At 32.9% G+C, this 25,312-nt stretch overlaps 1 protein-coding gene across 2 annotated transcripts in view; it reads left to right on the top strand.

The window, feature by feature from the left end:
• The window catches only part of LOC130891551 (octopamine receptor beta-2R-like), a 201,003-nt gene extending 176,060 nt beyond the window's left edge, over positions 1 to 24,943 (top strand). The window contains exons 2-7 of one of the 2 annotated variants that reach the window (XM_057796379.1): positions 5,060 to 5,139; positions 7,647 to 7,758; positions 8,365 to 8,489; positions 14,104 to 14,309; positions 14,833 to 15,079; positions 24,659 to 24,943. In XM_057796379.1, the coding sequence (XP_057652362.1) occupies positions 7,655 to 7,758; positions 8,365 to 8,489; positions 14,104 to 14,309; positions 14,833 to 15,003 (606 nt within the window). In that variant the 5' untranslated portion in view covers positions 5,060 to 5,139; positions 7,647 to 7,654 and the 3' untranslated portion in view covers positions 15,004 to 15,079; positions 24,659 to 24,943. Of the gene's footprint in view, positions 1 to 5,059; positions 5,140 to 7,646; positions 8,490 to 14,103; positions 14,310 to 14,832; positions 15,080 to 24,658 lie in introns of both variants that reach the window. The other variant, XM_057796378.1, reaches the window with a different exon arrangement.
• Positions 24,944 to 25,312: the final 369 nt, after the last annotated feature.

The raw sequence follows: 25,312 nt of genomic DNA, 5'->3' as shown, positions 1-25,312 counted from the left end.
GAAAACCCATGCAAGCAAATTTTCAGACCCCTAGTCGCAGTACTTTCCCATATGCATATCGATTCAACTCGTCGTGAAGGAACGTAAGGAAAACAAATGTGTCTTTAACTTTGTATATGAACATTTTTTATTAAAAGCAAGATAAAAACGATAATATAAAATTATAATACTTGACTCTCAACGCAGTAACCACGACGTTGAAACCATGTCTGTAAGCATTTCTGGAAGTCTTCTTTCGGAATGGCTCCACTCGGTCGTGGTTTTTTTAATTTCAAGACCAGTATTAAAACCTTTTCTTTAGTCTAATTCTCTATTTTTTTCCATATTGAAGCACAGCACGGTTTTATGATGAAAAAAATAGTTGATTCATTTATCAGATCTATTTCTTCGCACATAGTTTTGCAAATGTTCAAGTACTCCGTCGTATAGCAACGTGTGCTTAATTATTCTAAAAAATATTTGCAGACGAATTAATATAGATAAATAGATAACTTCAACAAGTCGTAAGTAGGAGAATCTAGATTCGGGATAGCCAAAAATAGGCGGTGACCTACTAATTATCCATCCAGATTTGAGCAAATGGTGAACATTTTTGAAAATCATTGAAATCGAGAACGAAAAATAATATATCAAAAAATAGTTGTGAATTAGAAAGTTTGAGGATTGACTTGATGTTTTTTTTAATATTTGACGCACGTTTTGCAAATGATATTGCTGATTACTACAGTTTCCACATTTGCAGAGCTGGATTTTCTCTGGAAGTCCTTGTTACTATCTTTTTTGGCTTTATGTGCGGTTTCTGGTAATCTCGAAATCTATGTTTTCAAATGGGTCTATTTCTATTTTCACAACTCTCTTCTCAAAGTATAGTTATAAAGAAGTGTCGCAAGAGATTCCTCTGAATTCGAGATACTAAAATAACTTTCTGCTGTGTACCTGGGCTAAGTGGAATGGAATTCTAATGCAAATTGGAGTGTCAAATACGGGACGAGCAAAGAGCATACCAAAGAGATGATTATAGTGCTACCACTGGAATTGCTAGAAGATGCTATTGACACAAGCCATACATGAAATTATATGATCAAACAGAAATGATTACAATGAAAAAAAAAACAAAATAAATAATAAGATTAATGAAACACTCGATCTTGAAATGATTATTGGACATTGTTATCGTAACAAATTGGTACGTCTAAATTACTTTGATAACGTCTAAAAAATGTTCTCTTTGTGATTTAATAACACAACTATGTAGTGTTTCTCTCTCTCTACGGCTATTGCTTGACTTGATAATCAAATATTTTAATCAAATTCTTAAAAGCACCCCGTATTTATTAAGAATAACTGGTGCGTTATATCAATACGATATCTATCTGGTTATCAGGAACAATTATAACCCAACTCAAATATTGTTATAGTTTATAGGTTATTACGCATATCTCGATGTTAAAAATATTTACAAAAGATAATTTCACCGTATAGAAAAGGTATACATTATAAATACTCATATATTAAACGCCAGAATGGGAAGAAAACCAATAAAAGCCTTGAACAAATCTTCTTATTTTATATTATTACTCTAACTTGAGTTCCATACATTTAGTTTTCGAAATCGAATGGAAAAGTATTGTAAGTTCTTTTCAAAGCTAAACTAGTTTCCCAAATTTTCATTAGAAAGATAAATTTGAGCCTATAGTAAGTAAAAAAATAGACCTTAAATTTATTAGAAATGATTATTAACAACAAAAATTAGCTAACAAAGTCACTTGTACAGAAAGTGCTTAATCACTATATTGGTTTCAGATGAGCAAATCACTTTCTCTGTCATGTATGTAAATATTATTGTCAGTAATATAAATTAAATTTAGGGATTGGGTGATTCAACCAAATTTCATAGAGGAGTATTGTATAATGAATCAGAACTACTACAGACCATTCGACGTGGGAACCAAGCTAGTGGTGAATTGTACCGTAATTCATCTTCAGATTGTTTCCACGTTTTAATCTACGTGTTGTTAGTAATTTACCAAGAACTTTCAAATGCTGTACTATTATCTTGTTATAAGTTATCAACAATCCGCTATGATTACAAAAGTTTCTTCTTGTTGTTTCATATTGTCAAAGCATCGTATTTGGCTAGTTTTATCACTTTCAATAATCTGGTAAAACGATCATTTGTCTTTCTTACCCAATAAATAGGTATTTGTTTTGCTTAATAATGACATTTCTCAAACACGACATGCACTCAACAGCCTCGTTCACTATTTTGTCGGTAATGTGCCAATGTCGTCGTTCGTTAGCTTATTTTCAAGATCAAAGGTTTCATACTTAAATAATTAAATTAGATATTGTCTAAAATGGTTAAGCAATGGATTTTTTGTCGTTTGTTTTAGTCGACGATGTAATAGAAACGAATTGATTTGATTAGCGTAGGATCGGTGAAGAGATGCTGTCAGTGACCTCCTAGCGGCACATTTTGGAGAAGAGAGCATCTAACTTCAAGAGCAATAGCAAGTTCTCTGATGGGAAGAGATACAATATCTATTCTATCTAGATACTAGAGCCAATGCATTCCATTAGAAGCAGTACTCATGGTATAAATGGATCAAGTTTCAGAAAGGAAAACACAATGTCTAATGGCCCAAACGGATCAAGCTTTGGAAGGAAAACATAATGTCTCATGGTCTAAATGGATCAAGCTCAGAAAGGAAAAAATTATGTCTCATGGCCTAAAGGGATCAAATTTTGGAAAGGAAAACATAATATCTCATGGTCTAAACGGATCAAGCTTCGGAAGGAAAACATAATGTCTAATGGCCCAAACGGATCAAACTTCGGAAGGAAAACATAATGTCTCATGGTGTAAACGGATCAAGATTCAGAAAGGAAAATTTTATGTCTCATGGCCTAAACGGATCAAGTTTCGGAAAGAAGAACACAATGTCGCATAGCCTAAGCGGATCAAGTTTAAAAAAGAAAAACATAATGTCAAAAATAAACCGATTATAATGACAAATAATATTATGAGCCTCCATTAAAGTAGATCTTATGAAGCAATTTGTGAGAGTTCTTCACTAACGCTTTTGAATAAATAAAGAATATTTTTCCAAAATTATGAAAAGCTGAAGTTAATGCTGACAAGTAAAGAATTCCCAGAGCTATTGAACGTCCACGTAAAACAAGGGTGGGTCAGCTTTAAAGCAGTGATTCATAGCACTCCTCAAATATGCTACATGTTTACTCGGATAAGTTGAAAGATAACTTGAGAGCATATTAAGAAAAGTAAAGAAAACTCTTCCACCGGAATGTGATGAAATTAGAACAATATTATCAAGTACAATATTACTGGAAATAATAGTTGTAGAACATTTCATATATTTGAGTGGACTGAATCTAAATAGCTGTCAAGCTACTTTTAAACGGAAAAAGCATTCACTCAAATTAACCGTCTTAAGTATCTGAAAATTTGAGTATATTTATAAAACAGTATCATACCAGATGGGGACAAATTATTTGCAATAATTAGATAATAAGAGGAAAGTTTGAAAGTGTTATAAACTAATATAGGAATTCATTTATCTTATTTATTTGCTCTATGTTTCAATATTTCAACATATATAATACTCAACATGATGAGTAACCACCACATTTGGAGTCTAATACGAGGTTTGTTCGGTAAATACGTATAAAACTGAATAATAACTTTATTTGACAGCTGACAGGCGCCGCACTGTTGTTGTACTCAACCCCATAAACGCACAATTCGAATCGGAGTGCTCTGCGTGTAAGTATAAGCGAGCGGCTGCTTGTTGAAAGTTATCCTTTTGTACCTGCCGTCGGAATCTCTCTATGATTGAGGAACATCGATCAACATCAAATTTCTTTCAATGTATGTTTGTAACAAGCTTACGAAGACAATTCTCTGAAGAAATCAACCATGAACCAGCGGTTAAGAAGATTCCGGGAAGACTGAGAAGAAATGAAAGGAGATTTTCGCCCAGAATAGCTGTCGACATCGAGTTCTGATGAAAATGTTCAACTAATTTGGGCTTGTGCTTTTGAAGGCCGTAGATTAACAGGCGGAATTATAGCTGACAAGCTTTCAATCCCCAAAACAATCGTTCACGAAATTCTGACAATAAAACTTAAAATTGAAAATCGTACCGAAACTTTTGACTCCAAAACAGAAGGAAAAGAGAGACTTTCTCGGCGGAGTTATCACTGAAGACCGATCCTGGTTTTACGAATTCGATGTGGAGCTAAAATCTCAAACCAAGGAATGGAAGATGAGAACCGAGAACAAAAAGTCGCGAATACCAAGATCCAATGTGAAGTTAATGTTGATCCCTTTATTACGTTATGCATGAGTTTTTGACCCGAAGCTCAATCACCCTCCTTATTCATCCTATTTAGCTGCTTTTGATTTCTTCTTGCTTGCAAAATTGTGCTAAAAGGGCGACATGTGGGAGATGTGGAAGCCATCAAGGCAGAAACGGCACGGCATATGAACAGCGTCACAACTGAAGACTTTAAGCAATAATATCAACAGTGGAAACGGCAATGGCAGAAGTACATCTTGTCTCAGGGAGAATAATTTGAAGGAAATCATATTCCAATATCTGTATAATTGTAAAAATGTTATTATTCAACTTTTCTACGTATTGTCCGCAGGAACTTCGTACAAGAAAGTTCCTAATTACCTAAAATAAAAGCAAAAATATTCATTTCTAAAGCTTCTTTGTATGTCTTTTTATGAATTTGGAGATTCATTATCATTGTTTTTTGTAAATGGTCGGAAATGACTTGAAATTGTTTTTTCTTGCTTTTGTATTCAATTTAAATAAAAAAAAATGTTGTGCTATCGTTTGAAATTCCTCATTGCTTTTTTATGCCGATCGATTTTGATTCTAATGAGTAGGGTGTTTGAATAGTGGAGTAGAAATCCAGCTGTACAGTTGAAATCTTGAATTACAATTTTTCATTTTAATTTTGGGGAGTCCAAATGATAACACCAAATTTTCATTTCATGCAAATAATCATTCCATTTTCATTGTTTCAGAAATGAGCCCAACATCTATGGATCAACAATATATACATGCACGTTCAAAATAATTAATCACGTGTTACCAATCAAGTAAGGTAAGATTTGTTATAATTTCTATACGGCGATTGTTCCAATCTTTTGTTATTTTCCACGAATTTTGGGGATGTATGAATTTATGATACGATAGTCACGATAGTGTAATCTAACCAAAAATAACAAAAGCTGAGGTAAGGAACAGAACTTTCTGTTCCTTAATTAACGAATTTTAGCAAATACTTATTTTAAGAAGCTGAAAATTCTACTTTTGTAATAATATACATCATCCAAAAAACTTTTTTCCCTATTCTATTTTTCAGTATAAAAAAATTGAATAGACACCATATTCAATTCGCAAAAGTTTCAGGATATGAATCGATTCATCTAGTCTAATAATAAACATTTTCTTTAATCTAAGATGGAACGATTGACTTGATGCCTTGGACTAGAATCTGAAGTTATACATACATAATTTAACAGTGCAAATTCCATGACCAAGTTTCACCGAATTTCTCCATACTCTTGAGCATACTCTTGAGTACTCCGCATTGTTCTCATTTTTCATCATCCAGTGAGTGACATATTTCAATATAGTTCCGATTTAAACACGTGCCCAGCGGAATGTCTAGGACACAGTTCCCGAAATTGCCTTCAGTACATTCATCACATCAGTATCAATCATCAGTTTGTTATCAAACCGGCATTCCTAGAGCAGTATTTCCATTTAAAATCCATAGATAGACTCTGTACGAAAACACTGATGAAGCTTGAGACTTTTTAAATATGAGGCGCTACCGATTTGTGGTTATAACCCTTAATTGTGTAAGCTGTTGCCCTTTTCTTCTCACTGGCTCATGCAATATTTTCATTCCTTCAATGTAGTATTCTTCAGTGATGACATAAACACTGAGAGCATATTTTTGGTACAAAACACCTTCACAATGAAAAAAAATGAAGATAGATTGCTCCGACTTTTAGTTTTTTGGTCTTGGTGAAGATGGATCATAGCGGGAAACCCATAAGATTCTAGCTAGTTTTCAAAGATTGAAGTGAAACTCGTTACAAGTTCATTGAACTAATTTATCCATCATTATTCACTATACAATAGAAATTGAAGAAAATATTGATCCTAAGAAGTTTCAAGATACGAGTATAACTTAATTACGGTAAAACCTTAAAAGAGTTCCAGGGTAAAGCAATTCTAAAACTCACTTCTCTTATTAATACATGTTTTAGAATTAAATATTGAAAATAGCAGAGATAGCAATGAATCCACACCCATAAAAACCTATAAATATAGTTGTCCGGGAAATTATTACTTAAAAGAATCAAACCATTTACTGAAGATAGAAATTTAGCTCAAGATTATTAGATGGATTTTGTAAAGAACCACTCCATTTCTGATCAGATCCATAAGATTACATATGCAATCATTGAGAAGAATCATTAGAAGAAAGAAAACTCTGTTCAACTGTCTTCCTCGACATAAAGCTAGGAATTGATTAGATATAGAGTTTTCAGAAGTTTTCAGAACTTTTGAAGTCTTACATTCCGAACAGAACTTTGAGAACCGACCAAGAGAACGCTTATTGTGACATGAAAGCAATGAATGCAGGTGTACCACATATTGCTGTTCTTTACATTATGATACTCCACAATTAGATCCTAATACGATAGCAACCTTTGCTGCTAATAGTGCTGTAGTAGCAGTAGGTAAAGATCACGAGGAAACGGCCATAAAAGTAATAAATGGACTAAGCTTTGGCAAATTATCGGGTATCACATTGGATATAAAGCTACATTAGAAAGAAAAAATTAATCAAATCTATAAAAATGGCAAGATCTTAGGACCGTATGGAAATATAGCATCTAGCATATAGCAACATAGTATTGAGAAGCATTGTTAATGCTTCCTAGTATTATAGGAACACTTACCTCCACAGTGACTTGGATATGGACACCGTTACACAGACTACTGGATAATTTGCTAAAAACCACGAGAAATGGCTCTTACGCTACATCAATGTCGAGACAATCCAGCTCCTCTACAATAAGAACCTGACCAGAAGACTTACGAGAAGCAAACATTTTGAGTTGTTTCAACGTTGTGTTAGTCTAGTTAAGTTAAAGATACTAATGAGAAAAACCGTAGTTTAGTTTTTGATAAAATTGATCAGATTGTGATACCAGTTAAATGCCTACATTGAAGGACTTTATCTACTTACCTTATACTATGCAAACTGTATCTGCATTTATCACGAATACTATTCTAATCATCACTAGCTTCATCTTCAAACATTCTAACAGACCTGAAGCTAATTCTCAAAAATAAAATGATGCTACAGACCATGATATGCAGTCGTGACACCAACAGTTTTGTGTACCAACAATCCCATTATTCGTTTCTAGAATTTTTTGGCCAACTTTTGCATTCATTAGTGCTGCTACTAATTTTTTTAATCAACAATTTTTATTTTTATTTTATTTGTGATTTGATAATTTCTCTCATTATTTTTCTAGGGCTCATTTAAACTTCACATTTTAACATCAATCAATTTTGTTTTAGAATTTAACATGGAGTTTAATGATCCAAACTCAACTTTTTCTACTGCCAGCATCAATGAAACGTTCGATAATCTAACCTATTGGTACACGGATGAAGATTATGATTATATAACGTACGTCAAAATCGCTCAAATATGCATCTCCTTCCTCCTTGTTTGTTGTTTATTGGCCATGTGCGTCAACTGTTTGGTCATTCTTAGCGTATTTTGGGTAAGGACCCCTTTAACGCCAAACTTAAAAATCAGTTTGAGTTTGGCGGTTGCAGATGCATTAAGCTCTAGTATGACTGGCTTCTTACTGCTTATTGACAAACTTGGATTGAGAACATTCTTCACTTGTGTGGCGGAATTACTACGCTTAAGCGGTATCGTTATAACAGTTCTGCATCTACTGGCCTTGAGCTTTAATCACTACATTGGTATAATGAAACCTCTTCATTACAACGTGATTGTTACCAAAAGAAAAGTTACAATTGTTATAGCTACATTATGGGTATGTCCTGTATTAGTTCTAATCGCATTATCAACCTTGGAAAATAGTGAAAAGCTCATAAACGGCATCCATTACAATACTTGTAATTTTCAAATATTCTCGACATTCGCTTTTAGATTGAGCTACAGTTTTTTCTATTTTTTCCCCATAATATTAATGGTTTCTTGTTATACTCATATCTTAATAACCGTAAGGAAACAACAGAATAAATGGAAGAACGTGTCTAGATCTGGGAGTTCGAAGTCGAAAGGACGAAGTGTACAAGCGAATAATCCAAGTCAGAAGGTAATAAGAGAACAAGCTAGACTGCAAGGAAATATCAAAGCTGTGTATACAACTCTTTTCATCTTAGGTAAGTAATTATGAACTGTTTAAAATTAAAGCATCATTCACACGTGACAGTAAATCACTATAGCACTTCTGAGAGCAACTTGCGCTAGCATTTACATATTAGCAAATTTTTGAAGGCTAGAGACTATTTCCTAGAAAAAAATTTAGCATACTATGGTGCGTACACTCGGTAAAGTTCTCGCATGCGTGAAAACATCTTGTCGTAGCAAGAGAGTTGCAGCAGCTGTCGTTCTTCTTGCATGCTTAGAAAAAAATGGAGGGAGGAAACTAAAAAAAGAATATGAATCAAAGAATAGATAGCTAAAAGGCATACTCTCAGAGCTCAATCGATGTTACTAAATGAATTGAGCATGAAGTTTCTGTCACCAAGAAACTTCAGACATTCAAAATATTCCCAGGAATTTTTCAATATTTTTTATTCTTGATTTACTTGAGTACGTAAATTTTGTAATGCCCGCTAAATTTCAATCTCTGTTGTGTGGAATGTATCGACTTCAAGTTTTAATGTTTCTTGTTAGTTAACTTTATCCCTATAAATTATTTTTTATTTCATTTTACACAACTCTTTAAACATAATTATTCATTATAAGGCGTATTCTTTACACCACCAACGGTTTGTCTCTTTGCTACTTGCACTATTCACTCGCACAAAGATTCAACAACGGAAATGAATTCGAGCTTTCTAGAATACTCTCAGAGCTTATTTAGTCGTTCAAGCGATATTTGTCACAACTACTTTCCGCCAGTTTTGCGACTTATTGGTGTCAAACTCTATTTACGCCTATTATTTAGAAGAACTCTCAGACGTCGTCGACATGTGATAGCTTCACTTGCTCGTGTAAACGAAGCTTAACATTTCAACAAGCCTTAAAGTGTCACTTTAAAATGATTTTGGCGAATAATTCAGTTAGAAAGTTCAAGTGCTTTTTAAATAAATAATATTTAAATGCATACCGTTGTTGACATTCTTACTTAATCTATTGTTATGAACCACAAATTATCTAATCCTTCCAGATCCTCTCTATTTAAGACTTTTAAAAACGATTCATATAAGTTAAAACATAAAAATTTTGAAAAAAATTATTTCCAGATATAAAAAATTGGAAACGTTTGACGCATTTTGTATTGGTTTTATATGTTCATACAAAACTGATTCATTACATTCTTCAGATGTTTCTTGCAAGTTTCTCGTTTTTTTTTTATGATAAATATAACATGCTACAAGAAGTTTTTGTCCAGTGGAATGTGTGTTTTGAGTAGACCCGCCTGAATTATTTCATGTTGCTGCTCTGCTTGTAGAATTTATTGGTTTTGTATAAATGTTTTCAATCGTAAACCGGGTGGTGAAAACTCTCATAATTAAAATATTTTGAGAACATTCTTCAATCGATGCCCTACATAATTTTTCACTTAATTGTATAAACATTTTCGTCACTTTCTGAGGCATAATCCTCAACAGCGGACTATTCTCCCAATAGAATACTTCAATATTTATTCTTCTCTCCAATCGCCAATTAGTTTTAAGTTATAGATTATTTTATGATCATAAAATAAACTTTTATTAACATATATTATGAATCTGTTATACCGCTTTCTGACTTCCATGTCCACAACAACTCAACAGTGTTGAGAGGTCGGGTGACTGTGACGGCTAAATCATTACTTTCAGTACATTCTTCCTTTAAAATTTTTTGAAATACTCTTTGCACAGCTTCGAGAAATGCTTGGGATCGTTGTCATGCTAGAAGATAAATTTCACAACGACTCACTTATACGATTTTCAAACAGAAATTAAGCAAATATATTTCGCAACTTATATTTATAAGTGTTGACATTAAGACAATACTCATAAGCTAGATTTATATTTGAACTTGCTCAGCTGGTGATAAATTTTCCTTCTTCTTCTTCCTCTTTCAATAGGAGCAGGTCCTGTTCAATCCTGTACGTTTGGTCCTCTTCCTGGATCTTCCTGAGAAGCTGAACTCCAGCTCTCGTACCACCTCTTTGGTGCTCTGCCTACAGGTCTGCGTGTGTTCAGTTTCTGAGTTTTAGCCCACTTTGCCCCTCTGTCTTCTGGCCTTCTTTCTACGGGATCTCACCACATCCTGTATGCCCAATTCTTCTCTTATGCCATCACTCCTTATTCGGTCCCTGAGGGTGACTCCCTTGATGGTTGGCAGTATTTTCATCTCTGTGGTTCTCATTATTTTGTTTGTTATTGATGTCTCGGCTCTGGTTTCTGAGGCATATGTGAGAATAGGTCACACACACGTTTTATAGATTCTGGTCTGCTCTGTGAGCTCATCGCTTTATTTCTCTACACTATATCTCTCAAACAGCCGCTGACTTTTGATGCTTTCATCGCTTGAGATCGTGCCTACTCTGTCAGGTTTATTTCACTAGATATATCCACTCCCAGGTAATTGAATCTTGATACCTGCTGTATTATTCCACTATCGACTGTCAATTTGTATCTAATAGGTTTTTTGATATTACCATTGATTTTGTCTTGTTGACTGAAATGCTCATATTAAATTTTTCGGCAGAAATTTTCATCTCATATAGTAGACGTTGTAAGTCGTCTTAATTTTCTGCTACGGCAATACTATCGTCCTGCATTGACTTTGTTGACTTCCTCGATAATTTGATCCAATATCATGTTGGATAGGGTTGGGCTAAGTCTGTCTCCCTGCTGAACACCAGTATTAATTTGAACTTCTTCAGAGAGTCCTACCTTAGCTTTAGTTCTTGATCTGGTTCCGATATGAAGTTCTTTGATGATTCGTTGGTACTTATAGTCTATGTTGTTTTTCTCAAGACTCCTAATCACGTCTCCCAGGCGTATTCTATCAAATGCTTTGGTAAAGTCATCAAAACAGACAAACATAGGTTTATTGAATTCTATCGACTTTTCCACCAACTAACGAACTATGAATATTGCGACCACTGTTGATCTATTAGACCTGAATCATTGTTGTTCTTCGGAAGTTGGTACATTATTCCTTATTCTATTTGCCAATATCTAAGTAAAAAGTTCATGAACCGACCAGAGCACCAGTTATATTCCTAAAATTATTCGGATCTCTTTCTTCTCCTTCTTGGTAGGGATATAATCGATTTCCATTCATCTGGGATGTTAACGTGAGTTTTTTTTGTAACTCTGTTCCTCCGTACTTGTTTATACATATTATCAATGCCATGCGTCTTCCGGTTCTTCAGTTTTTTATTGGTTCCTGAACTTCCTCCATCGTTATTTCGGGTTCATTGTTGTCGTCGTTTGGCGTGATTTAAATAGTCAATGCATTGTCATTCGGCGCACCATACATGTTTTCGAAATATTTAATCCATGTCTCCTGTATTATCTCATTCACCTGTACTTCCTCCCTAACCTGTTTCCTTCTATTTCGTAACATATTCCATATCTTCCTCTGGCCACCATATAGATCTCCCTCCATTTCGACCGAGAGTCTTTCCCAGTACTACTTTTTTAGTTGTTTTATCCTGTTGTTTATTTGGTTTCTAACGATTTTATAGCCCTGGTATTTGGCTGGGCTTCTGTCGTTGATATATTTGATGTACGATTTTTTCTTTTCTTTTGCGAGCTCCTTAAATTCGATGATGAGCCAAGGTTTTGTTTTTCCTTTAGCATTTGTATTTACCTTTTTTATTCTTATGGCTTCTTTTGCACTTTGCACTATATTATCCTCTGTTCGTATAATCCTCTTGTGCTGTCATCTTTCAGCGATTTTATGTTGAACTTAGTGATGTAGATGGGTTCTTTCATCTTTTTCCGAATGCTTGCGGTTCGGTACTTGCACAAGATAAGATTATGTTCTGTTCCTATGTTTGCCGATGTTAATACTCTGACATCAAGGATATGTTACGGTTCTACTTTTCTGTTCGTGATCACGCAATCAATAATCGATTTATCTCCCCTAGTATTATTCAATGTATATTTTTGTTGATCCTTATGCTAAAAAAATGTATTATTGATTCTTAGCTCGTTATATGTGCACAACTCCAGAAGCATGTTACCATTCTAATTTCTTCTTTCCTCGTTAAAGCATTGCATGGTACGTGGAATTGCATCATTACCTATACCTGAGTTAAGGTCTCCAATTAGGAATACCTTGTCGTTCCTTGGTAGTCTATCCAGGGTGTTTTGTAGATAATCGAAAAACTGTTCTCTTTCCTCTCTGGATTTCGTTATATCTGATGCGTACACGCTTATCAGATGGGTTATATCGTTTTCGAGTTTTATTGTCATATACATTATATTTTGGTGTATGTACTGTACGTCTTCAATGAGATGTTCCAGTTTCTCGTGTCCTACTATTCCAACTCCTGCCTGTGCTCTGATGTACTTATCTACTCCACTATGAAACAGAATACAGCTCCCATTTCTCGTGTTGCCCTTGCCTTTTTTCTTGGTTTCTGATAGCATGCAAATATCGATGTTATTAATAGCAATTTCTAGTAGGTCTTCCTGATTTTTGTTGTTCCATGATGCGGTATTCCAGCAGGCCAATCTGAGTATATTCCGTTTCCATTCTCGTTTTCTCCTTTTTCTCGCCGTGTTGTTTACCAAAATCATCCATCCTGTTTCCGATGCCATAGTATTAGTTGAGCAGTGTAGGATTTTCTAAAAGTCACATTGCTAGCCTCACCTTTAAATTCTCCTCCTTTATCCGGGCTTGGAACCGGCAACAGAACCTTCGGACTACTCTATCTCTCTGTAGGCGGAGTTGAGAGAAATTTTCCGTTATTTGTGAAAATTTTATTATCACAACAAACAACACAGTCCCCATAAAATATAAAAACGACCACTCAAAGTCAAGTCTATTATTCTTATACCTCCCGTCTTCCTATGGTTAATATTTCTATAGAAACCGGCTTCTTAGTAAATCAACTATTTGATTATACTCTTCAATAGATCAATTATAATCTAATTATTCCCAGAAGTGAAGTTTCTTTTATTGAATAGTTAACCAATGCTAGGTAGCCCGGTTAAAAAAAACGTTATAACGATTAGGTGTTTTCATAATGATTTAAGTTAAAAGTAGCTTAATCGTTGATCGCATTCAGCGGACGTAGTGCTTAGCGGTAATAATCGGGAACGTGATGAACATTCGCCGTTTTTGATTTATGTAAATTATTAGTTTTTGACAAGTGTATTTTTTACATTTTGGTTGATTTTTGTTTAGTGTATTCAAACGTAATTATTCTTATTAAACTTAACGAGTGTTCATTATTTGGTAGTACTTGTCTTATTTATTTAAAGAATTACAATGTGTATCCAGCATTCACTTACTTTTATATGTATATACAAATGGACATTATAATTCAAAACTAAATTATGGAGCTTCAATTGATTTTTCTCATCCTCTTGACCGAATAGAATCGTTTTTCTTCTAAGAAGGCTACAGCTTAACGTTTGATCACAGAACACAGTTGATTTAACAAACTTCTGGTTTTGTTTTGTCCCAGTTTTTGTCCGCTCCAGAACGTGTTGAGTTTGTAGCGTATGTATCACCGAAGGGTTGTACAACTGAATGCGACCATCGCTACTGTTATTGTTTTATTGGAATATATTTAATGATAATTTATCTTTCTAGGATCTTGCTTTATTGGTTGGATGCCCGCTCTACTATTTTACATACTATCTTGTGATGATTGTCCAATAAGTGGAAAAACTCTTGAAAAAGTCAACCGAGATTATAAATATGAAGTGATGATTGTTCGTTTAATAGAAAATACACTCATTATTATGAAGATGTTTGCCAATCCTATCATATACACCATAAGGATGAAGGAAATCAAAGTAAGTTATTTTTCTCCAGACAATGAGTTTGAACTATGTAGTCATTGATTTAGCACACGGGCGCTGACCAGACTCACCCTCACTATCATTCTACGTCATACTATTTACGAAAGAGAAAGCGTAACCAATTTTATATTTGGATAAAAATAAAATAGAAAAAATATAAATATTAGGAAAAATAAATATTGCTCTTCTGTGTATAGGAAATTTTCAAGAATAATTCAGTATTGATAAAATAAATAGGACTTTCTTGGGAAACGATGACAGCTGCGGATCTAGATGGGACAGGGCAAGATCCATTCCTCATGTGTCTATTTTAGAAGATGGTAAAGTCCATGTTGATATCCATGACCGATATTCAATTGTTTTTACTAGATTTTAAGTTCTTCCAGCTCTACCAAATGTGAAATGATTACTTTGTTTCTTATTAATAAATCTGTCACAGCTCATCGATAGCACCAACCGAACCTTACTAAATTATAACATGCACGGTAGTGATAATGCACTTTTATTTCTTTTTTAGGACAGCACAAATCGAATGTACCTTGCCATTACAGGAATATTTTGTCCAAGTCGAAGGAACAACAACACTTATGGATTAGCATATCAGCCGTCTCGAAAACAACATAGTGCAATCATATCACAAACGCGTATCAACTCGTTTAGAACGTCGACCGAAACTCAAGTTATTTGACAAGACTTTAATATGAGAAACACGCCGTTGTAAATTGTATGCTCTCACTCTATTATGTGTGTTGTATACGTTAAAGGTAAATATCTTTGATATGTAGAGATGAATAACACATGAAATTAATAAGAGTACAAAGTTGAAAGAAAATCTAAAACATATTTCATTCCGCGTCTTTTGACACTAGTCAAATAAACAAAACGTCAAATTTGTTTTTGACATATATATGATACTATATGGACAGTTTCTATAAGTGGAAGCTGTTCCGACTAAGAAAGACAGAATGGCAACGATTTCTTTATCTTCCGAGGTTCCAGCTCGGTTCTGAGCATTCTCAAGCATGCGCAGTGTAGATAAAGTGTCTCGAACGAGGAAGAAAATGAATATTGTCGAACTGTTTTTTCCCATACCAACTGTCCATAAAGGAGTATTACATATAAGGTCTTTGACTTCAAATAAGAAAATAAAAAACTAATAAAAACTTAATTTTAGTTATAATTTTTCCAATAACTAAACATTGTATTAAACCAAAACTATTTCTTACAGGAATTGTCAAATTGTATCCCGTTCACTATCTGTCACAGGCAAAGACGTTGGTAGAGTCATTGCATGTCTAGTTCGTTCCATTATGTCTTCTAAATTATATAGACCCGATTGTTCAACTGTCTCTACAGAAAAAAAGAAGGGGAGTAATATCAAGTGAATTAGGTAGCTTCCAGATTTTCCCTATTATTTCTTCTGCCTGAAAAAAGTGGGGATTTTTGTGAGATCAGTATTTTATCACATAAACAAAATCTTGTCTTGGCTGATAGGAAGGTGGATTTACTTGAGCGTTGTGAAAACCTACTGGAATTGATTAGATCATTGAGAGAACTTTTAGCGCTGGTGTCAGATTTTCAAAATTGTAAATAAAACAGTGACATGGAAATACTCGAGCGCGTAAGACATATTTTCATGCACTAGAATGTCACTGAAATGAAATATATATTAATCTGACGTTTTTCTTAGTGAAGGGGGTGTTGACCCTACAGATATCTCCATCCATCCATCCATCCATTTTATACTCTGATGATTTGGAAGTGACACAAGAAAGCAGCGAATTTTTGTATGTGTAAAAAAATCACCATCTTAAAATACCTACTCGAGTTCGTTAGATTAATATCTGCACTGAACCTAAATTTCCGACTTTAACTACAATCAAAGGCTGTCATTGGGCCACGAGATAATGAATGGCCTTTGAAAAAAAAATAGTAAAATCTGTGAATCTGAATCTGAAGTTCTTTGCATTGTTTATAATGTAGTGAATCGTAGAATATTTATCACCCCACCCAACAATTAACCATTACCTCACCCTCATCCAGACGTGGATCACTACATCCAAATTTCGACGTTCAACCATCTCGTTCTTCATCATAGAAAATCTAATAGTTATTAAATCAATGCACATGCTCTCTCACAGAAGTTTTTTGACTACGAATAACTATTAAATGTACATCACTGACTTAGAGATCAGTGACATACATTGGTTCAAAAGCTTGTGTTTAGATAGCAGACCAATAATGGTAAATTTATCACTTCCGCCTGGCCGCAAGTGCTGTCCTACATTAAAATATCACTTTTGGTTTACACCACCAACACTCACAATCACACTGTCTGACGCACGTTTCGATAACCAAGTTATCGTCTTCAGAGACTGAAGATAAACTAAAATCTATTGACTTAACTTACCTGTATTATACTAAATTTTCCCACCAATAAACTTTCTTCTGCGAAAATTAGTTAGGGAAAAAACTCCTTGGCGAGAATCCTCTCATTCAGATCTTGATTACTAAACTATGGAGCGGGCTGTAAGGAATTGGCCCTTTGTCCCTATTTAAGCTACTCTTACATCTGGCAATTTCAATACTTTCAAATGCATCCAACAATTTATTTTTGCAAACAATTTTACATTATTAATATTTATGTCATGATTGTGTCTGGCAGCGTGATTGACAATAACTGATTCACCAGTCCGTCTATATTTCGAATGAGCTATGTGCTCTTTAAACCGGACAATAACAGATCTCTTAGTCTGCCCAATATACTTTCGGTCACAATCACCACAGCTAATTTTATATATACCACTCTTTTCTAAATTTGTAATTTATCCTTAGGATTGCCCAAAAATTGTTTCAATGTATTGTTGGATTTATAAACTAATTTAAAACTTACTCTGCTGAATATTTCTTCCAATCTTTTTGTATAAAGAGGATTGAAAAGTATCAGTGCAAATTTTTTTTGTTTTTCATTTTGGGTTTTGTAAAAAGTGGTTTCACATAGAGATTTCTTAAACCTAGTACGATTGATTATCCTATTTACAATTCTTTTATCATAACCATTGAATACAGCTACATCCTTAATAAAGGTCTTCTCCTTATTGTATCTCTCGATGGTAAGTGGAAAGTGGATTAACTGATTTACCAGGAAATGGATACCGGCCATCTTATATTGGATACAATGAAAAGAATCAGTCGGGATGTACCTAAACGTAGTGGTGCCTACTACTACAATTCCTAATTACTAAAGTAAATAGGGACAAATGGCCAATTTCTTACAAATCAAACTATAGTTTAGTAGTCAAGAAATGAATGAGAAGATTCTCGCCCAGGAGGTTTTTCCCGCTGGAATTAATTTTCGCGGGAGGAGGTTTATTCGTGGGACAATTTAGTAGTAGTAGTAATAAAACAAGTAAGTCAAGTCATTAGATTTTAGTTTACGCTTAGTCACGCCAACGGTTCCAGAAATTTCAACTTAACTTTGACAATATTACCTCTAACATAATAAAACGACCGCGGTCGAATAGATACAGACATCGTTATTTGGTAAATTAGGACATCTTAGATGGCAATTAACCCTCTCTACTTTAATCAGACGTGCTCGGGTATTTCAGATTATTGATTTTTTTATAAATTCGATGAGTCCCCTTGGGCCATAATGACAGCTCATACTGGCTGTAGGTACTTATCAATAGGTAATGCATCCTCGTTCATATCAATCTTACGTACTCGAGTATATCTCAAAATCCCATCTAGAGCTCTCCTAGTATGGAAATACTAGACTATTAACAATAATTTGAACTTTAATCATAATGCCTCATGAAGATATTACAAAATTTGAAACGTGTTCCCCGATTATCTCATGAAGAATTCATGTTAAACTTTGTATGGGTGCAGTTGCTCTTTCCTTTACTATTATAAACGACTATCTTTTGTTTTGAGAAAATTTCTGTGGTAGTTGCGTGACGGTTGTCTTCCAATGACATCAAAATATTTAACTTTGTATCGTTGCTTTTTTTTATCTTTCAAATTTTAGAGCATCCTTTCATCTAATTTTGCAACAATCTTGGAGACTGTGGTTGTAGCAATTGGTGTTTCTAAATGTGTTTCGTTAAATAAAACACCTAACCATCATTAGAATTTCTACCCTTTCTCTTTTGGTCAAAGGAGTCTATGACATATTTTTGCATTTTGTTCGATGTACGTTTTATATGTTGATGCATGATTGTATCATAAGTTATTCAGACGATACTATATTTTTAGAAATATCCAATAATGGAATAAGCCATTTTTCAAATTCTTATTAGTATGTATTCATTTGAATGAATGGAATGATACAGAAAATGTACTAGGTATGATATATGTTTACTGGATGTACACAACATAATAGAAACGAAATTCTACCGTAATATAGCTAGTATAATGTATTTGAATATTCAGACCATGTCATAGCAATGAGTATTTGTCGTGAATGATGTTCCTGTTGAATCAAGTATGCAAACGCAGCTTATGAAAAAATTTCACATGAAGGATTTTATCGACAATGTCACGATTTAAATGCAATCTTCCTATGCAAATATTTACAAAAAAGAAAATTTTATCTTTAAATAAAAATAAAATAGGAATATTAGGAAAAATAAATATTGCTCTTCTGTGTATACATAAGTTTCAAGAATATTTCAGTATTGATAAAATAAATGGAATTTACTTGGAAATGTTGGGAAACGATAACAGCTGCGGATCTAGGTGGGACAGGACAAAGTGCTGGCCTTGGGTGTCTATATCCACGACTGACATTCAATTTATTTTTACTAGATTTTTAGTTCTTCCAGGTGAACCAAACGTAAAATGAATACCCTGTTTCTTATTAATAAATCTGTCACAGCTCATCGACAGCACCAAATTAACCTTGCTAAATTATATATATTCTAAAAAAATACGTATTGCTTTTTTGGATTTATTGGTATTTATTTCACTGTGTATGTGTTTTTTTGAAACAATTTTTTTGCTGGGGAAAAAAAGAATAAATATTTCACTGGCAGAAGCACTAAGTATTTGTGAAACTATGACAGTCATCATCCCAAAATTAGAATTGTAAATACGTCAAGAATTTTGTGTCGAATTTCTAGTCCCATAAGCACGAGGAAATGGAATGCAAATTTGTTAAATTTAGAAAACGAAATTTGGCCTGGATTAGATTTCGTTAGATATCATAGGTGAGCTGAATTTTTTAATTTGGCTTGATAATTTAAATACAAGAATGATTCGTATAGCAGGAAGGTTGTTAGTAGGAAGGAAGGATTTAGTTTAGAGCTACTTTAAGATATCAGGATAATGTATGCAACTATATAGTGGAAATGATGAAGTGGATTCTTCTCAATGAGACAGTAGAAAAAACATAGTTAAATCCATATTAAATTACATCAAAGAATGATTTCGATTTTCCATGAAATAATTCTAAAGCTCTGGTCTTTCACAATGATTAAAATGTTTTTTTATTATTGTTCAAGGTAAGAAATTGAAAGATGGATAGATGCAACTATTTTGGAAATTATATTTCAATCAATTTTTCATGTATTCAGTGATATCTTGCATGTTTTTGATTACTAGGTCGTTGTTGTAAATATAACAAATATGAAAATATATATAAATAAGTGAAATAAGTTGCATATTACAAAAAAAGAAATCTCAATTTACGAATTACAGAAAGGTTCAAACAAAAAAAATGTAGAAAGAATAATAAACTTTCTAAAATGAAATGAAAATTGCTCCTTATAGGAAATATCTATTCAATGTTTTATTTTGATCTTGAATGAATTGGATAGAAAAAAGAAACAACGAAAACTGTGGCATTGTTCTCGAACTGAATTTTCATTGGTACAGTTCGTTGAAAGAAATAATCCTTATAAATTTTATTGACAGAAGACGTGTATATCTGTGTATAAGAATCTTGGCATCTTCTTTATTGTTTTCTAAAAAACGTAATGTATTTATGACGGTACTTCGCAAAACTACTCTCGAGTGGGTGAAATTGATCAGAACAATCATATTTCGAAAATCGTTTGTTCTAGAACTTTGCTTAGTAAAAATGAAAATAGAACATTTCATGGAATTTATGTGTGCTACAATTTTTATTGCGTACTTAGGAAAGAAAGACGTTTTCCGTTCCATCCAAAAAATATTTTAATCTGTATGTTAATTTTATGAACAATTACGTGTATTTTTTTATTAAAATGTATGGAGTGTGTGACATATTAAAATCTCATTATATCTACCTAGATTCACTGAATGACTCCATTTATCATAGAAAATACTGCAAGTAATGGTCATGTTGCGGTAAGTTTTGATATTTTGAATCAATTGTCTGTAACTCCAGTTACTTCCTATGTAATATTTATTAACATAATTGAAGATCACAGAAATCAAGGTTTACAACTTCTTAATGTCCTCTTCTGACTTTTTAGCTTACCAGTCAAGTATTACTTTTATAGCCAATCCATTTCTCTCTCCAAGATTCTCTTAGATTCTTCAAACATATCAAAATATTGGATTACTACGAAATTTTCTAGGAAAATTCAGATAAAATAAAGTATCTATTTATACCATTGTAATATACATAATATGGATAAATAGGGAGCAGAAAAAAGTTTCAAATCTTGATTGATTATTATTTTTGACAAACAATCTAAGGAACCAAGAAAAATTTGCGCAAATATTATCCTAGTGCTACTTCCTACTACTACTACTTATTCACGTTACTTACTTAATTTTGTAATTCTCATTTTCAAACCGGCTACAAAATATTGAACAAAAATTGAGATTAGGAATTTGTTTGCTCTTACTAATTAAAATTTTGTAAGATACAGCCATAATGCAATGGAAAAAGACTTGCATAATATCAAGCGACGTGCAATATTCATCTATGCAATATTTTTACCATGAAATTGCATGCAATTTCTTGCACGTTGTCTTGCACCATGTCAAGCGGCCTTAAGAATTTTACTCCCAATGAATTCTGTCATTTCTTGTGATTTGTAGACAACGTCTCACAAAAGTCTATTCAGCGTTCTTATTCTGTTTCCAACTTTTGTTGTTAATGCCTTTACCAACTTGTTAATAAATATCGTACTATGTTTAATTTGTTCCTAAGTTCAATATGTATAGTTTCTCTTCACTATTTTCAAAATAATAATAGTAATAATAATAATAAAACAACTGTTTGGGTCAGATTTACAATTAGCGTCATACCAATTTGTCAGTCTGCAGCTAGTTCACAAACTCACAGGATATTATACGGGCAGACGTTGGGTATTTTCATGAGGTATTGTGATAAAAATCCAAATCTCCTTAATAGAGTAGTATTTTCAAATGCCTAAGTTGGAATTTCTAGAACCGATGGTGATACTCAACAAACTTTTTATACTACCACTACACCAAGACTCACAAATACACTGTCTGACGCGCTATTCGATAACCAAGTTATTGTCTTCTGGGACTAGCTGGGTCAATAAAACGCGCGTCAGACAGTAATTTGTTAGAGCTTGTGTATTGGTGGTGTAAACAGTGTGTTCCGTTTTTCAAATAAAGCAATGTTTTGCTTAAGTCGTATAGTAAATTGACACAATTGTCGCTACTGTGCACAGAAAAATCGCCACTAGAATGGATAGAATTGGTCTTTATTTCATTTACGGGAATTAAACAGCTGAGCGATATTTGGAACAGCTTCGTATGTCAGTGCTTCCGGACCTAATTGTGTCGACTGTAGATCCGAATAGGTAGTAGGGAAAACTTGGAACGCAGAATTTGTTTCCACTTTATTATGATCTTAATGATTGAAGGTTTCTGGATAACAAATTTGAAAGAAGGGGGATCAATGGAGTGGCCACCAAGGTCACATGATCTTACTCCCTTTTGATTTTTTGGTCTGGCATTCTCTATTAACCCAACATACAAAAACATACAAATTAAGGGACTTGATGGAACAAATTAAGCAAGAAATGACTCTTATAATTCGACAAATGATCGAAAACCTTCGTCTTGGCCATATCATCTAGTGAATGGGACACAATTTGAACAATTCCCGTAAGAAATAGCTTTGTTCCAATATTCAGGTAATTTAAACGTTATTATTAAAATCAAGTTTCTTTCGATTTTATATTTTCTCGTTTTTCTTTGAGACCCCTACTTCTGATAATGCAGAAAATTGTAAAATAAAATATTGATGACGTCTTCAATTTGACGAATTCGACGATTCATTTTTTTCACTTATCTATGTGACAAGAAATAAGTAAATCACATTTTTTATATTATTCATTTATAGAAGAAAATCAGGAACATTCTAAATCTTGCTTATATTAATATTTATATTGAAATTTGATCAATTGTTAATATTGAACGGGAACAATTTATTTGAAATGTGTTTTTTGTTTAAAGACTTGGCTGAAGACTTCATGCTCTATTCTCAGAATATGAAGGTGAATTATCCAAATCATGTTGATTGTTTTCATAAGAGAAATTTTGTATGGTGTTGGCAATTTTAATGTTGTTTATAAATGAATTGTTTATAGCTACCGACATTGGTAGACTCTTTAAATATGTAATATGTCTACCATTATCAGCAAATCACGTCGCTAAAGCTCGACAAAGGCAATGACCTGTGTAATTTTTAGAATTTGGTAGCTCCAAAGATTCTGTAATCTTCAGCCCCATATTCCCAAAACTGTGGAATACCAACAGGATAAATCTAACATTTTACTTTTTAATAATTTATTAAAAATCTTATGTGTCGAGCATGGGATGCCAAATTTTGCCTGTATAATATCAAATTTTCTTGCCAATTACGACAAATGTTCTTTCAATGTGTGTTTTCTAATCTGGAATTTTTATCTTCCTTGTCCTTGTTAACCTCGTTAACCTAATAAGATGGTAGTTGCATTTTTTAAAGTATTTATTTTTTTGTTTATTTCATAACTCCTTGACATGAAATAAATATTTATTAAGTAAAATATTTAATTGAAAGTGAAACAATAATATCTAAATATTTAATTCAGTGACGTCATAGGTTTAATAAAAACATTGAGCATTATCTGCTTGATAGTCACGAGATTATCGTTGCCGGCAACTTAGCATGTGCTGTTATAATACAGTTTTTATTTATTAGTAACGTATGAAATAAACATTTTTCTATATACTCGTATAAGAATAACGTGAATGAACCTTTTATAGGTTCTTACATTATTACATAATCACGTTAAAAACTTAGTAGCATAATAAACTCAATTACTATAAAATATTAAAATAAGTTAAATTTTACTCACCTGTAAATTATCCTGGCAATAAAAATAATTTCATCTCGCAGGATCGTCAAATCGACCAACACTTTCAAACCAGTTTTATTGTAGTATATTCGAATTTCTTGGCATCACAAAAGGTGTTTTAGTCGTGTTATTTTTACATCCCGGCACAAAACACGGCTATATACAATTTTCCAGATTAATTAAAGTTTAATAATAACGCTTATTTTAGAATAACACAGAGAATTATTGTCGTATTCACTTTGTATCATATGTTCAGTGTCTATAACGTATCGCAATATGGCCGCTTTACTGAAATGTTTGAACTACCTAAAAAAATTTTGAATTTGCAATAATTTTTTTCTCTATAAATATTGATCAATGAAAAAATATATAATAAAAGTTGTATATAAATTATCCAAAACTATTTTTTTCTCAAATCATGCCAGTACCATACTGTTGCTACTAAATGTAAAAACAAGTTATGTTCAAACTCGCAATTCTAATATTCTATTAATTTATCTTCAGCAATAGGTACGTTTCTTTATCGGATTCCTTAATAAATTTGTCTATTTGTTTTATGTTGCAGACTTCTGATTTCTTTGCTTTATATATATATAAATAAATAACCTTCGAAAACGTGGTTATGTTTAGAACATCTTTAGCTAAAATGCTATTTTTTGGCACCGAGTAGATGCTTCACAGAGTAGAAGGCTTAACGAATTCTGATTGTTGTATGAAAAAAGTCAAAATTACATCCTCAGTAATAGTTTTACAAAAAGTATTCAAACTTCTGAAAAGAAGAAACTAAATTATTATTAAGATATCAAATTAGTAAGTCGTTGCGATAATGAACAGCATCCTTCTAATATCTACCAAGCTTTCCATAATAATATTATTATTATGGTTATTAAGTATATAAAATGAAAACGTTTTTCTTTTTCCGACCTAGTACTTAAAGCGATTACTAAAAAACAATCACTGCACAATTTTTGAAGACATTCTTCCATCAAACCACCATCTTAAATAAATTCAAGTTTTTATTTTTTTCAGAAATCAATGTTTGAAGAAAAACCGTTTGTTTGGTGTATTCATTAGGACCGAAGTACTGAAAACGGTACTCAAGATTCAAGTACTCTTAATTGAGGTACAATGTATTCTATACAAAATGCAAGTGCGGTTATCCTAAAAATGTTGGCTCAATTCATCAATGTTATAAACCATTTCAAATGGAAAAAACTAATGACATGTTTGCTGGACTGTCTTTCTATTTATAATATATTTAAAGTGAATGTACAAAAAGATATTATGTAACGATGCAAAATAAATATGAAGATGTGTTTTCTCAGTTTCATTTAACAAACCAAAATCGGTTGAATGACTGCGATATGAAATATACAATGCGGTCCATATGTATGGAATAAATTCAATTTTAGCCTTATATGCTATGTTAACGAAACCCGAAACAGGTCGATTTTTATTCTTAAATTTAAAATTTATTATCCCCTCTAAATTATAAGCCCTCGAAAATTTTAGATAAAGTAGGGGGTCTTGTGGTACATTGTTGCAAATAGAATTTAGTCTTCTACTCAGCATTAAAATTTTTTTCAAATTTGGTTCAATTATAACTAAGAAAATTAATTTTTAATATGTAAAATTATGATAATGTCTCAATAACAGAACTTTACGTACAATGAAGATAATAAT

This window comes from Diorhabda carinulata, chromosome 3, assembly GCF_026250575.1.
Source record: "Diorhabda carinulata isolate Delta chromosome 3, icDioCari1.1, whole genome shotgun sequence".
NCBI lineage: Eukaryota > Metazoa > Arthropoda > Insecta > Coleoptera > Chrysomelidae > Diorhabda > Diorhabda carinulata.
Note: the sequence above shows the minus strand (reverse complement) of the source record. Positions and strands in the feature narration are given on the sequence as shown.